The 16118-nt window shown below is 39.4% G+C and overlaps 1 protein-coding gene across 1 annotated transcript; it reads left to right on the top strand.

Annotated features, from left to right (window-relative positions):
- The first annotated feature begins 414 nt into the window (after nt 1-414).
- fmnl1a (formin-like 1a) lies at nt 415-13223 on the top strand. The gene is made up of 25 exons (XM_087839948.1): nt 415-985; nt 4191-4274; nt 4618-4704; nt 4802-4875; nt 5526-5609; nt 5719-5862; nt 6547-6655; nt 6838-6914; nt 6993-7086; nt 7394-7468; nt 7553-7663; nt 8992-9141; nt 9238-9339; nt 9801-10410; nt 10503-10627; nt 10738-10940; nt 11071-11305; nt 11399-11467; nt 11546-11626; nt 11725-11854; nt 11938-12101; nt 12189-12290; nt 12376-12471; nt 12596-12710; nt 12829-13223. The coding sequence occupies exons 1-25, from the start codon at nt 800-802 to the stop codon at nt 12891-12893; spliced, it is 3372 nt and encodes a 1123-aa protein (XP_087696074.1). The 5' UTR covers nt 415-799; the 3' UTR covers nt 12894-13223.
- The last annotated feature ends 2895 nt before the right edge of the window (nt 13224-16118 follow it).

Raw genomic sequence — 16118 nt, 5'->3', positions numbered from 1 at the left:
CCACCTTTACCTGTCTGAATTAAACCACCACATGAAGGGAAAATACCAAAACAAATGTAACCTTTGACTCATGTCAAGTTGACATCAGTAAAATGACTAAATCTAGTACAAAAAGGTGGTTTCTTTGTGAAATGTTGCAAAGTTTCCTTTAATTGTGTAGTTGATTTACATCTAAATCGACATCTGTTAATCTTTCATCAAATCTGGACAGAGTCTGCTCTCCTTCATTCCTGTAGTATCTTTTCTTTATCATCACCCACCTACTGCATGGTTACGTGTTTATCTTCTACCATGTCCTCCGCCCCAGGTTCTATAGCTGTCGTGCACAGGAAGTTACTCTTCTGCTTTTGTGCTTCTGTGGTTTCTGACTGTGTCACACTCCTCGCCCGCCTTCCTCTCACGCGCAGGCTTCGGTACTAAACTATTTAAAGGAGTTCTCGGTCAACTGATGTAGACAACAGTGCACGAGGCATAGGTGGACTTTTCTTTCTAACAGGCCTTAACAGGACTTATCACCTCATTTTCAAAAGGAACTTGAAGACAACTTAAGGAGAAGTGGGCCATGAGGATAAACTTTCTTTTTTCATTGCCCACCCTGTCCTCGGGTGTGAGGCGGATTTTGTAAAGCTGAGAATTAATGTAGATTGCCCTAGAGGCCCTAGACTTGGTTTGATTAGGCCTTTTTGCTATTGTAATTCAAAGTGACCACCTTTTGTCACTTTGCTTGTGGATACGGTGATTTCCTGGAGGAAACAGTTTGCGTAAATCAGTCCCCCTGGATTACTTGTGGAGATTAGTGATGGGGAATGCGGCTGGTGGGGGATTGGAGCATGAACCGGCCGAAGGTCGAGAGGCCAGAAACTCAGTCAGTGCAGCTTCAGCAATGAATGACTCTGCACCAACCTTGCAAAAAAAGCAGCCTCCTCAACCCAAACTTCCCATGCCACCAGAGAAGGAGCTGGAGGAGCGCTTCAACACGGTTCTGGTGAGTGAGAGCATGGCACGCTATACACCCTTACTGGATATGAAATCATGCAGATTTTGCACAAAGTTTTGGTTTGTATATGTAAGGGCGATTGCGCAAGTAAGTAAGCGATTAAGAGGATCACAAAAAACACATATCGAATCAGCTTTCATTTTACATTGTTACATTGTTAAAGTAATAACCCAAGTTTGAAAGTGACTGGTCTTTCACTCTTTGGAAATTTACTTTGCTCTAATATAGACTCCAATATGTACTTTATTACATTTCTTATACTCTCTAGGTATATCTATAATATATATAAAGCTATTTGTCAAGTGAGAAGAAAGAGCTGAACGTTAGAAAGACCGTTAGACCCTCAGTCAGAGTCTAATGGTCTGTCATTTTGTCCAGTCAAATTTGCACAAATACCATCAGTTACTTAAAATTTCACTTTAGTGATAAAAACAATGACAATCCTGTCAACAAGTTGCCAAATTCTTCGTGGTTTGATTAGAAAAATTCAAGCCAGAAACTGCTTGATAAATGCATGCACAACAGCAGGCTGAAATGGGAAGTTGAGCAATACATTTACATGACGGAGGCCACAGGACCGGAAAGGAACTGTTTCACCATTCTTTCAACAGTCTCACAACAAGTTAGTAAAGATAAAACTTCAAGTATTACGATCTTTTAGATTATATGTTGCGCAAAATATCAAACCATGATGCTTAGACTATCTTAATCCTGGCTTATTCTTTACCTTTTTTTAATGAAAAAATAGAGTTAGCTATAAGATTTTTGATTTGTTTTTTCTTCAGTAATGCTAAGAAAAAAAATACAGATCTACAAAAGTGAAACAAAGACACTATATTGTAAACAGTCATGTTAATCTGACATATCTTAGCTAGTAACATATATGAGTTAAGAGTTCTCCAGATTTTTATATCTAAATAGTTCAGTTTGTCCTACAATGTTCTCATTTTTAATTTTCTATAATGTCTGGCATTGTGGTTTATGTGGTAGATGATTTACAGCATTAAGTGTCTAGATATACATTTTAACCACACTCATTAAAACCACTAGTCTGGCAGTGGGCACATCTACTTAAAGCCACTGAGGATTCTTTGACCTGTCAACCCCTGAGGTTGTCCTGCCGCTGAACATCTGGATGTTGGTATCAAATCCTTTGAGACCCATGAGTTGTAGGGTGTGGCTTCCATGAGTCTGGCTTATACCACAGAGGAAAGCACCTGCCTGCTATTATCAATAATATTATGCCACAAAGTTTAGGATGGTACTTTAACATAGGCTTTCCCAACAAAACATTAAATTACAAAAGCAGGATCAGTGTTATTCAGTGCAGTTATAAATGGGTTTTAACCTTTCAAGCAAATATTTAGCATACATACAAACTTAGTGTATATAAAAATAATGATTTTGTGTTTTTATAGAAGGTGGGGAGCAATTAGAAAGTTATTTTTTATATAGTAAAAAACAAACACTTTACACAGCAAATATAAATCCATGTAACTATTCCAACTAAAACTATTCGTCTTTTCTCAAAAATGACATTGATTGGAACAGCGTACCGTGATTATTCTAAAAACAAGTCAAAATTCACACCATGTCTGCTTCATATGACAAACCTTGAATGGAAACATCATTATAATTTCATGCAAGATAATACCGTTTAGAGCCAGGGTTAACAGTTCATAGTATCTACACAAAATGTGCTCTCCGGAAAATGACAACACCCTCTCGAGTGTCTTCCTTCTTCAGTAAAATACTTGTCACTTGTCAAACCTCAGACTAGAGATTATATGGTTGACCTCATCAGCAAGGAAACGAGAAGCGAACCTTCTTCTTTCTTTCTTTTTGCATTACTGAAAAATGTGAGTACTTTTTATTTTTGAGCACCTAAATCAGAAACTATAAACTTCATAATGCGAGGCACTCGCATTACCATTTTTTAAGCACCACAAAACCACAGCAAGACCTCTCCCTTACATCAGCCAAGGAAGGAACCTCATCTCCTCAAGCACCAATGCATCAGATCATTTCCGTTTTCACTCCTCCCTTTTTAAAGAAAAAAAAAAGTGCACAGAAGATGTCAAACCGCTGCTCGAATGTACACAAAACTAGATTCAAAAGCCACACCCAACGTCAACTGAAATTATTGAAACTTGCTGTAAATGATCACATTGATTCAAGCTTTTGATCAGCTACATGAAAAATAGTACCAGTGCAGTACCAGCTGCAATGATGTGAGAGACAACTGTGAAAAAATATCTTTAAGCGAGACATAAATAATTACAGGGAATTAGTGATTAAAGAAAGTAAGTTAATTTTGTGAGTGAAGCCTTTTTCCTTGACGCAGGGGCATAATTTCCAGGGGGGTTATGACCCAACCAATATAAATAGGCTGTAAAATTTCTTTACTCATTTCAGTTATTACCAGCAAAATAGTTGCATGTTTAATCATCCCCCCCCCCCCCCCCCCCCCAATGTTCAGCACAAAGTTACACCAATGCCTTGACATATCTTATACCTTTCAATTTGACCTTTTTTTAAAAAACAAAAAGAAAACACAACAACAACAGCCTCCTCTCATTCAGTTTCTGTGAATGGGGAAATAACCTTAACACATGACATATTCCTGTAGGTTTGATAACTCAGTGTGAAACTGCCCTTTTGGACAGTAGTATGCCAACTCAAAAGTCAACCTACACTGGAATCATGGAGGTGGAGGGTACTTGGTCTGTATAAAGGTCTTTATGAAGTTCCGAAAATAACAGAAATATTACGTGCAGTTTATGACCGAAAAAGATATTTTTACTAAAGCTGAAACAGTCTGCACAGATAATGTCTAAACATGAGTCATATGGTTTAAAAAGTCAATAAAAGTGTTGCTGAAGCTTGAGTAGACACTGAAAGCGTATAACACATCAGTACCTATTGGCAACGATCAATGCATACACGTAAACACTGAGTCATCTGCTACCAGTAGGTAGTTACCGCCTTTCAGTTTTATGCTGAAAGTGCATCTGAGGTATTGTTGTTTTGCATATTGTTACATGAGCAGGAAACACGAAGAAATTATAGCATATAGTATAATATTTTTCTGCTAAATATCAGTGGAGATGGAGTTGATTTTTTTTGTACTCCAAATACATTTTCATGTAAATTCTAAAACCCATTTTATATCTTTACATCTTTCTTCTTTCAGAGTTCCATGAACTTGCCTCCAGATAAACTCCAGCTGTTGAGTCAATACGACAATGAAAAGAAATGGGAATTAGTCTGTGATCAGGTGAGAGCTTTTATTTGTTTTTTATGAGTAACACATGCCATCAAAGTGGACACGATTCTTGCAGCGTTGGCTCCACTGGGGGCAGAGTTGACATAAAGTGCGCAAGTACACAAAGGGGAGAGTCTTTGCAAACCTTGCAACATAGTTTCTGTGGTGGCAACTGATAGAGGCGTCGGCATGGAAACAGAGAGCGGTTTGTGCTCGTTGTATTTACTAGAATAACTTCAAATGCAGCTTGCTGGTAATATATGGTTCTGGATAAGTCATTATTTGGGATCGCTGCTTAAATTAATTCTACTTCAGCATGTGCTGACTCTATCCTCTGTAAAATATTCTCCCACAGGAGCGTTTCCAGGTGAAGAGCCCCCCATCCACTTACCTGACCAAGATCAAAAGCCTCTACCAGGATCAAGGAGGGGTGTCTCGTAGGGTCAGTAGAAAGCATTTTTATTCTTTCAAATGTATCACCTCCACATGCGTGCATCATGTACCTGCATCAGTGACTTTAACCTCTTCTGCTTTTTTAGTTGAAGAAAAGGATCCAAGATGCCACCCAGGTCCTTAAAAATTTGGAGATATCCCTTCGGACCAATCACATTGGGTGAGCCTGTTTGTTTCATGAGCTTCTGTTTGGTTTATGAGTGTTTAAGGTGTAATGTGTTTTATTTTGGTTTTTGGTGCGCCACAAGTATGTTTTCCAGATTTTTATAGCAGTTTCATGCAATCCAACCTGAAAATCTTTATCAATCATTAACGCTAAAAGACGATTTAAGGTGAACTTTAGCGAAACTGCAAACTGTCTGTGCACTTTACCTACATAAACCATTTAGCTGTTTTAGTTTCACTTGATATTTTTCAGCTGGTGATCAACACCTTTGCTGAAGTGGTTCTTCACCGCACCAACAGTTATATATAGTTTATATACAACCTTTTACAGAAACAGTACTTAAAGCTTCAATATATCGTTACATTTGTACATAAAGTGGAAAAGTTGGTAAAACCAGTGCAGAAGTAGTCTGGGGTTTTTTTTTAGCCCTTTGACTTTGTTGCATTTTTTTCCTTCATAGTGCAACTTGTCAAAAAAAATGTAAGATTGCAAAAGAAAATCACCTGACTGTGCTGGATTCCATATTTAGAGTAGGACTGTGTTCTGTTTTCTTTCTAAAGTTACAATCTTTGGCTATAAATCCAGTCTGGGCACAGAATCTATTACATATGGTCACTCCTCGTGATTTACTTTTCTTTTTGAAGATGGGCCCAGGAGTTTCTCAATGAACAGAATAAAGGTTTGGATGTTCTGGTGGAATACCTGTCCTACGCACAAAGTGACAGCTCGTGAGTACTAAGCAGACATGAATGATATTTTAGAATCTGACTGAGTTTCGAAACGTAATTATTCTATTATAGATTATGTTAAAAAGATGTCTATTTTTCCACATTTAAGGTTTGAGGTTGAGGCTATAGAAAATGGAGGCAGCCTGTCAGACAGAAGAAAATCAGCAGAAAGGTCAATGGAAGACTTGACCAAGAGCTCCAGCAGCCATCAGTCACATGGCATGACCAGAGCAGCTCGTGCGCTGACTGTAAGGTAAGAAACTCGAGACTTGAAAGGTTACTGAGGTAACCTTCAGAGATGGTTTCAGAGATGTCGCACAGTTCAAATGCCTTTGAATGAAGAATGAACTTTAAACATAAGCAGCTCTACACACTGTCAAAAAATAGACTCATGCAAAGCAGAAGTGGTGTGAAAACTCCACGAATTTCTGTGGTTTCCACTGCTGTGAGAACTGTGCCATGCTACACCTCTCTTTCTTTTAAGAATTGTTGATGTATAAATATTTAGGATTGAATTTGAGGAAATCTGTGAGCCCAGAAATAGAAATACTCTCAAATAAAGTGAAAGCTCTAACTGATATATAAGTTAGAGCTTATAAGATTATAACTCTAAAACATGAAACATAACTTAATCGAAACAGTGCTACAGCACAGCCTCCTCTTAAAAAAGATAACCATCTCATGTTCTCATTCATTCAGATCCCCTCACGTGGTCATCTAACTGTTTGTTAGTTCGTCTTTGATCCTTTATCTTCCTTCCATGTTGTGCTACATAGCATCTGTCAAACACAGTTACTGTCCAAAACCCTAGAAGTCAAAGCTACAAGTATCTCACTGCATATCTTACCATATCCTGGCATCGACTTCAAATCATTTGCGCATGCAGGAGATTCTCTTCCCTCAAATGTGTACTCCAACATGTATTACTGCTTCACAGAATAAGCACCACTCTGGTAAACAAGATGCATAAGAAGTCCCACATAAACAGCCAGAGAGATGATGTACATGTGTGCATAATGTGCCTGCGAGCCATCATGAACTATCAGGTAAAGCTTTAGCACACAGTCTAATAAAGTCACTTAATTCCTATGCTATCTTTAAAATGGATTATCACAGTATATGACATGTTTTCTGAGTTGCTAAAAAAAACCAGTTCTTGTTTCTAGCACATTTGATCACATTTACTCTGGAGTGAACAGCTGTTTATATATCTTCCGTCTGCTTTTAGTCTGGTTTTAATTTGGTGATGACTCACCCACGCTGCGTGAATGAGATCACCCTCAGTCTCAACAGCAGGAATCCCAGGTGAGCGCATTTGTCTGTGAGATAAAGTGTGTTAACTGTCTGCATCCACACCTCACCCATCCTCCTCTGTCGTGGCAGGACCAAAGCTCTTGTTTTGGAGCTGCTGGCTGCCGTGTGTCTCGTCCGAGGAGGACACGACATCATTCTCTCTGCCTTTGACAATTTTAAAGAGGTGAAATAATTTTTTTTTCTGGCAATTTCCTCATATTGCAAGAGCCTTATTTGACTTCTCCTCTTTCATTGCTCATCTTATGACTAACAATCTACTGCTCACATGCACTATGGTCGCAATTTTAGCACATGTCTAGAAGTCATGCATGTTTATGTTTAAGACTGAACTCATGTACCGTACTTAGGTGCAGAATATACTCTCAGTATTAATGTTCTCTGAGGTGGGCTAACACATTATTTTTAATCCTCCCATATTCACAATAATAAAAATACATATTTAGCAAGCTTTTATTTTATTTTTTTTGTAGGTGAGCAAAGAAAAGAACCGCTTTGAGAAGCTCATGGAGTACTTCGTCAATGATGACAACAACATTGACTTCATGGTAGGTACCACGGCCACTGGATGCAGCTTCACCAAGAGATCGTGTGCATGAACGCCATTTAACTCTCATCGTTTCTACCCAAAGGTTGCCTGCATGCAGTTCATAAACATTGTGGTCCATTCAGTGGAGAACATGAACTTCCGTGTCCATCTACAATATGAGTTCACTCACCTTGGATTAGACAAGTATCTAGAGGTGTGTATATATTTTGTTTAAAGTCCCTCATATGACAAGAAAAGCTACAGCTAACATCAGCTACATCTTTTGACACTGTATCTAAATTTCTCTAATCAACTTATAAAATGGGCTGTGTTATTTCCAGATAAACAGATTCAGCTTCATGAGATTTTCGTAACTGGTGATTCTACATTGGTTTTAGGATTGATAGGGAGAATAGTTGTCTCTCTGTGTTAGTCTGAAGTACAATAAGTGTTAAATAGAAGCACAGATGCTGACCTAGTTAAAAGTTTGGTAGATAACTATTAAGTGATAATGATATACAGCGATTGTGTTATATCTTTAGATTCACAAGAGGTCATCCGCTTAACATCTTGTTAAGTTATTAACAAAGCCAAACAACTTTCATGACAGATACCATGCACTCTCTCTTTACAAGCTAACACCGCATGGAAAATATTAGCATTAACTGCTTTAATTTTACCAGACTAGAAGAAGCAGTGGCAGTTCAGTAGTCGAAGTGATCATTTATTCCTTTGCACTCCAACAGCTGTCCCCAGCGGTAGAAAGCTTGTCAGATGTTTTCTCTTGTTTTGCCGATTTTATCATTTATAAACCAGACATAGTTTCTTTTCGGAACTTCATGTTGGTGATGATAAGGGTGCATGAATCATTGTTTGCCAGTTCACTAGACACCTGTCCTTTTACAATCTGCTTCTTTGTTGGCGTTTCCACACCCCCTCATGTTAGCTGGAGGTGACAAAGACTTGCTACACCATCTTGTGGTACAAAAGGGGTATTAGTGCATGCACCAGGCCTATGGAAGTTTAACTTATGTGCACTGTGTTGGAGAAAGAATTCATAGGGGGTTTCTTTGCTTTTAGTTTCTAACAACTTCAAGCCTAAAGTGAGAAAGAAAATACTTTAATACAGCGCTTAAATGTTCACTTTTCTGATAAATTTACAACTTCAAGTATCCAGATGTTCAATTCTAATGCCCACTTTCTTCCTCTTTTACTCAGCTGTCGCCTCTTCATCCTGAATGACTCTATTTATACTTTTACTCTACTTTTTTGTCACACACTCACTTCCTCACTTCAGAGTTAAGGGAAATGTATTCCTTTCTTTGATTAAAAAAACAAACAAAGTATAATTAGTGCTAATATTAAGATAAATGGCATAGTGACATTTTGTTTTCTGCCATTAAGATATTAAATTTAGCCTTAAAACCTCATTCTCACAATTATAATATAGATAATTATTAAAATAGAATCATGTTCTGTGATATTTTGTAAGGGATAATTTATTCCTATGATGTACCAATACTGTGTATCTTTGTGTATTAGACTCTGAAGCTAACAGAGAGCGAGAAGCTGCAGGTCCAGATCCAGGCCTACTTGGACAATGTGTTAGATGTGGGAGCTCTGCTGGAGGATGCTGAGAACAGAGGAGGGGTGCTGGATCATGTGGACGAATTACAGGATCACAACGTTCAGGTTGGCATAGACGAATCTGAGTGAATAAACGGAGGCAATGTTGTTGCACATTACGTGAAATCGTGCTGAAGCAGTGTTGCTTGTGTGGTGTTGCAGCTGAGTGCACGGCTTCAGGAGATTGAGAACCAGACAGGAGACAGAATAACTGAACTGGAGACTCAGCTCATGCAAGCCACAAAGGAGGCTGAGCTGCTCAAAGTAAGTGCTGCCTTCGAGTTAGCCAAGAAACATATGTAATCTTTACACAGATTTGTTTAAATAAGGTTAAAAGCATGTAAAAAAAAAAAAATAAGGACTTGAATAAATGTTGAAATTACTTTTTTTTGCCATGGTATGAGCATAACCCTGAGCATGGTAACGCCAGGTGCTCTCAAACTTAATAACAGCTACAGGAGAAAATGACAAAATGTATGAAATGGTGATCATTTTTTATTTAACAGCAGTATATGGCTGATACTTTATTTTGCCCAGTAGTTATGTCTGGAAAAACCCCATCATTGAATTTGGATTTAGAATAAGTCAAAAGAAAATATGATGGCATAAAAAGATTTAGCAAACTGTCTTTTGTTTAAGTTTTTGTCACCATTTTTCAAGGTTTAATCCAAAAGTATTCAATTAAACTCGACCATGCTACAACTCTGCGCACTTGTCCCTTGTAGGAAAGCCTGCGAGAGTCATGCTCCCAGGTTAGCACTTTGCAGCAGAGGGAAAGAGAGCGTGAGCTGGACAGGGAGAGGGAGAAGGACAGGGAGCGGCTGGGTATCACTGGCCCTCAGGGACCTTCCGAGCTAGAGCAGAAGATCCAGGAGCTGCAGGACAAAGGGCTAATCCGAGTGGGACGCACAGCCTCAGGAAGTCTGGACGTCCAAGTCGTGCCTGTCACAGTCGTTGAATACATTCAAAGCCCAGCCCCAGCCAACCAAGCCAGCGCTCCAACCTCCCCGTCATCTAGCATCCCTTCGCCACCGCCACCGCCTCCTCTTCCAGGTGGCTCAGAGCAGACTGTCTCTCCACCTCCACCACCTCCATCTCTACCAGGAGGTCCTGCACCACCACCACCACCCCCTCCTCCTCCACCTCTTTCTGGCTCTGCAGCCGCCCCCCCACCTCCACCTCCTCTCCCTGGCGCTGGCCCCCCACCTCCACCTCCACCCCCTGGAGCTGGCCCCCCACCTCCTCCTCCACCCCCTGGAGCTGGCCCCCCACCCCCACCTCCCCCACCTGGTGGTGGACCACCACCGCCTCCTGGAGCACCATCTGCAGACTCTGGTGAGGAGAATCCTGAATACCCCCTCCCCCCCAAAAAGAAACATGCTGAAAGAAAAGTGTTGACCATTCCTCTTGTTTTTCTATTTTCTCAGGGGCTAAGAGCAGGAAGCCTATTCAGACCAAGTTCAGGATGCCTCTGTTAAACTGGCAGGCATTAAAACCAAACCAAGTGACAGGCACAGTCTTCAACGAGCTAGATGATGAGCAAGTCTTGGGGGTAAGAATATGCTTTCTGCATTTTTTTTACATACAGCAGAAATTATATCCTGAAAGAAAATGAAATTCTAATGTGAGCACTCTCCTTGGCTCTTTTTTTGTCTACCTCAGGAGTTGAATATGGAAATGTTTGAGGAACATTTCAAAACTAGGGCCCAGGGTAACCCAGCTGACCTGTCCAAGGTTAAGAAGAAGATGACCTCGAAAGCCCCCACCAAGACATCTTTGATTGATGGCAATAAAGCCAAAAATCTGGCCATCACTCTACGCAAGGGGGGAATGAGCCCGGCCGATATCTGCACGGCCATAGAAATGTACGTGCTTACTTTTGCATTACGGACCTTCAGCAGATGTTTTTGCCATAATGGCATATTCTGTTCCTTCCTTCACCCTGCCTCTTACACTGTTTATTGCCTACACTAACTCTAACCCTCGTTTGTACAGGTACGACCAGCAATCTTTGTCCATAGACTTCCTGGAGCTGCTCGAACCATTCATACCATCAGATTTTGAGATGAAGCTTCTTGCTAACTATGAGAAAGATGGCCGTCCACTGGATGAGCTGACCAACGAAGACCAATTTGTTTTACGCTTTGGGAAGATTCCTCGTCTCAACCAGCGAATAAACACTCTGACTTTCATGGGCAACTTTCCAGACAGCGTCAAACGGCTGCAGCCGGTCAGTCTGTTAAATGCTTTGTAACTTGGGCTGAAAGGGATTATAAACACATACTTACTCACATACATACTTCTTTTTTTTTAAACTCCACAGCAACTGAACTCCATCATTTCTGCATCCATGTCTCTCAAGTCTTCAACCAAACTAAAAAAGATCCTAGAGGTAAGTAAAACAGTATGAATGCTAATGAGGCATCTAACTGTAAGATTTGGTTCTTTTAACCCATTTATTTCCTTCCAGATTGTTCTTGCATTCGGTAACTACATGAACAGCAGTAAAAGAGGTGCAGCTTGTGGTTTCAGACTGCAGAGTCTGGATCTTGTAAGTAGTGTTTTTTTTTTGTTTTTTTTAAATTTTATTTTGTTTGCTTTTCAGTTTATGGAAGCTCAATTACATTTTTCACCATCTTCATATTTCAGCTGTTGGACACCAAATCCACTGACCGCTCACAGACGTTACTTCATTTCATCACCAATATTATCCAGGATAAATACCCAGACCTGGTCAACTTCCACACCGAGCTACACTTTGTAGACAAGGCAGGCCTTGGTACATGCACACACTCAGGCTGACCAATCAACCTTCTTTTTCATTTGATAAAAAGTTTAAACTCACTTGTGTTTCTTTGCCAGTCTCTCTTGACAGCATTCTTCAAGATATCCGCTCTCTAGAGCGAGGAATGGAGATGACCAAAAAGGAGTTCCTGGTGCAGGACGACAGCCCCGTGTTGAAGGAATTCATTAAAACAAATAGCGAACAGTTGAACACTTTAATCAAAGATAGCAAGACAGCACAGGTTTGTCTGAAGTTCTTATCAAGCTCTCAACTCTAAATAATGTCTCATCATATTCTGAAACGTATTCGTCTACTGTTCTGCGTGCAGGAGGCTTACGGCTCTGTGGTGGAGTACTTCGGAGAGAATCCTAAAACCACGCAGCCCTCGATGTTTTTCCCCATGTTTGGGCGCTTCATAAAGGCCTATAAAGTGAGTTTCTGTGGTAGCGTTCTGATATTTGTCCTTTATAACTCGTGAGCTATATTTTAATCCTCTGTCCCTTGTCTGAATGCAGACGGCACAGCAAGAGATTGAACAGAAGAAGAAAATGGAGAGCGAGAGCCGTGAGGTTAAAGAGTCACCATCTCCAAACAAGGCTGGACCACAAAAGGTAAGAAACTATACATACTGCTAGTGTGTAGTCATCTGTAGGGTTTTTTTTAAAGCCTATATGTAAAACATGAGTCATTCAGAAATGTACTTTAAAATATTCTTTAACTTTGTGATTTCTAAAGGGCCCAATGATGCCTAAGATGCCCCAGATGGACCTGATTGCAGAGCTGAAGAAGAGGCAGGTGAAACCGCCAGTACGTGAGGGGAAGGACGGTGCACTGGAGGACATCATCACAGGTACAGAAACATGCTTCTTGCTTGAGAATCATTTTTAGTTTGTCTGCTGCAGTAGTTGATGTTTAAATAAAGGGGAAATTCCATCCTCACGTTTATGCACGTCTTTGTTTTTCATTAGATCTGAGGAACTCACCATACAGGCGGGCAGACGGTCGTCGGCCAGCCCAGCGCCAGGACACTTAAGCCAGTTTTTTCTTTTCTTTACAAATTTCCTTTTGTTAAACAATTGTAACTGGAATTACTCATTAAAATTCAAGCAGAAGACAGGTTTTAAACCTTCTGTATATACGATTTTGTTACAATTAGCCATATGGCAGTGTGTATTAACGACATATTAGTGTCATTTTGCTCTGTAAATATAAAGTTGGAAATATTTTAATAATAAACAGTCCATAAACTTTAATTGAAATGTTACAAAACACAACCATTTAAGTATTTCTAATGGCTTTGTATTAAACTTGTATTACTGGAATACTGTTACCCATTCAGTAATAAAAAATACTTTGTTTTTAAAAGAAACCATTTTTTAACCATTGTGACCATAGTCTCAGAGGTCTGTGATTACTGGAGCTGTCATATAATGCAATATTTGATATTAGGTTGAGCAGGCAAGCCATATACCACAGGACTATTGCAGAGGCTTTGGTCTGAACCCACTCAGGGGCATTTGCTGCCTGTCTTCCCTTTCTCCCAGCTTTCCTGTCATAATAAAGACTAAAAAGCTTCACTTGCTGACAAGCCAGTTTAAAGCAAGATCAGACACTACGACTGTACAAGAGAGCTGCACTTTATTTGACACACAATCACAGCAACTTATGTACAAAAGAAGGCAGGTTCAACTGCCTGCTGTCTTCTCACAGGAAAAACACACACATTTCTCACAGAATATCATGGCATCCACACTGATAAATTAGTATCTCCAGTATCAGTAGGCTTTTAAATTTATGTATCATTATATCATAGATCTATTTTTCTGTATTATTTTTGTTCTTATATCACACTACTCTACAAATGGGAGAGTTACTCTGTGGAAAGAGGACACCATCACTGGTGACTTCTCTGGTTGGGGTGCGTTCAAGCATTCCTGACTCCTTTTCGCACTCTCAGCCACTATCATCATTGTCACATAACGTCACAGTAAGACTGAACATGCCCGTGTCACACATACCAAAATAATGTCTCGTCCTTCATGTTTGTAAACCTATAACATAGAACCCTTCTCTGCTTTATTCTCACATTTCTGAGAAAACATGTAGACAACATTTTTTTTTTAAATCACCGTGCGATTGCTTGAGACTATACATGCATTGTTTTGTATATACCTTTGTACCCATCGTCATAGTTTATTATTTAAACATCTTCTTTTGGACATAACAATTTGTTGAACTCGCTAGGAATGACTTGGCCTATTTACAAGTCAATTTTGTTTTTCTACTTTTGATGCCAAGAGTTTGGAACATCCACACATTCATGTAAAAATCTCATATACATACTATAGAATGTAGATTCATTATATTTCAAAAAAAAAAAAAAGATACAATGGCAAAAGAAAAGATAAAAGGTATAGGTCATAAAACTCCACATAATTTCCTTATTAATCCAACTTTCTGTTTTTTTTACATTTATGGTTTAGCATAACTGCTATGTAAAGCCACTCAGAGGAACAGGTGGAGCAATATAAGCAACAAAAATGAGCTTCCACCTGCCTGAATCTGTCTGCGCTGAGGATCCACATTCCTGCCATCCCTGTTCACAGCCAAGCATGACACAGAGATAAATTAAAGCCAAGTAATATTCCTTTTTTTTCCAAAGCAGCAAGGCCTTGTATGACGCTTTCAGGCCCACAAACTCACAGTTACAACATCTGTTTCCGACCATCTCCAGTATCATTTATACCGGGTCAATCATCACGACACAGAATGGGGAGAAACGAAAAAACTAAATTAAAAATAAAACAGAAACTGATCACAGTTGCAGAAAAAAGTACCCTTCCCAAAATAAAACAACAGTAGCAAAATAAGCCCAACACACAGGCACTGGTCCAGCCTCTTATATCTTAAAGTGACTTTTCACATAAAGAGGCAAAGGTGTACACGAGTGGACGAGTATTTTCAGGGAAAAGCTTTTTTTTGTGTGTGTGTTTTTTCTTTACAAATTAAAATTACATAAAATCTAACTTGGTGTTCATAAAGAAAATTTTAGAATTTAAAAATGAACTAACTTCAGAGTATATTACAGAGGCTAACTCTTATCTATACAGAGATTTTAAACAAATATAAAAATGTTCTGCATATGAATAAATAATCTCAGTGTGAAATGCAATATCTCTCAATGAATTAAAAAAAGAAAAATCTGTACAAAATGATCACTAATATATAAAACAGAAGATATGATGACATTTTACAGTATATAATTTAATCTAGGCCTATATATATATATTTATATATATATATATATATATATCACATTTTCTTCACAATTATATTATCATACACAAACATCTCACTTAGATATATTTATATATGTATATTTCTTCTATGTTTCATTTCAAGTTTGAGTTTTTCTGATTGCCAGAGGCATCTGCTGTGAGTTTTTTTCGACATGCCCTCTAAACCTCCAGCCATGTTGAAATCACAGCCCGCTAACACTTGCCTTGAAAAAAAAAAAAAAGTCCAGAGAGCACTGTCACGCAATTCTGGGAGGGTTTCATTTCAGACTTTACTTGGGGGGGAAAGCAGCCAAGCGTGCATGCTTCCTCCCCATTGCTCACCAGACGCAAATGCAGCAAATTTAACTTGGAGAGTTATGGATTTGAGTGTGGAACAGCATGAGTAAGTGAATTTCTTTCATTTGACTTCACTCAATATGAAACCCGGGGCTTGAACCTGCCTGGCAGAGCTACAGAGCACCCAGGGGTGAGACTTAATTCGCTGTGCTGCGAGCTTGCGGTTGTGCACGCTGTTAGAGCTGGGGAGTGTTTAGTCAAATGCCACTGCTGCAACCTGACACACTGCATTTCAAGTGCCGTTTTCTTTTATCTGCGAAAAATGGGAACAAACCAGTTCTCGCAGCTTCTTCTTTGGGTAAAAGGGTTATTCTGTCATTGCTGCTGATCTACTACTGTAATACAAGATCATTTGGGGGGGGGGGGGGGGGTTCTGGCAGGAGCAACGTCTTAGAGGCACTGGGAAAAACATGGTTACAGGTCCTTGTAGATAAGCAGGCAGGAGTATGTCAAAGGCAAAGAGCACTGCCTTGGTAAAATCGCAAGAGCGCTAATTATATATTGCACACATTGTTCATAATTGAGGCTCGTCAAACTTTGTTCTTGGATAACATCAGCTGAGCACTTTTGACTTTCAGAGCTCCTTCACACCAAAGAATGCAAAGTGAAGAGGGCAGGGAAAG

This window comes from Neolamprologus brichardi, chromosome 4 (assembly GCF_056152115.1).
Source record: "Neolamprologus brichardi isolate AB-2024 chromosome 4, ASM5615211v1, whole genome shotgun sequence".
NCBI classification, from domain to species: Eukaryota; Metazoa; Chordata; class Actinopteri; order Cichliformes; family Cichlidae; genus Neolamprologus; species Neolamprologus brichardi.
Note: the sequence above shows the minus strand (reverse complement) of the source record. Positions and strands in the feature narration are given on the sequence as shown.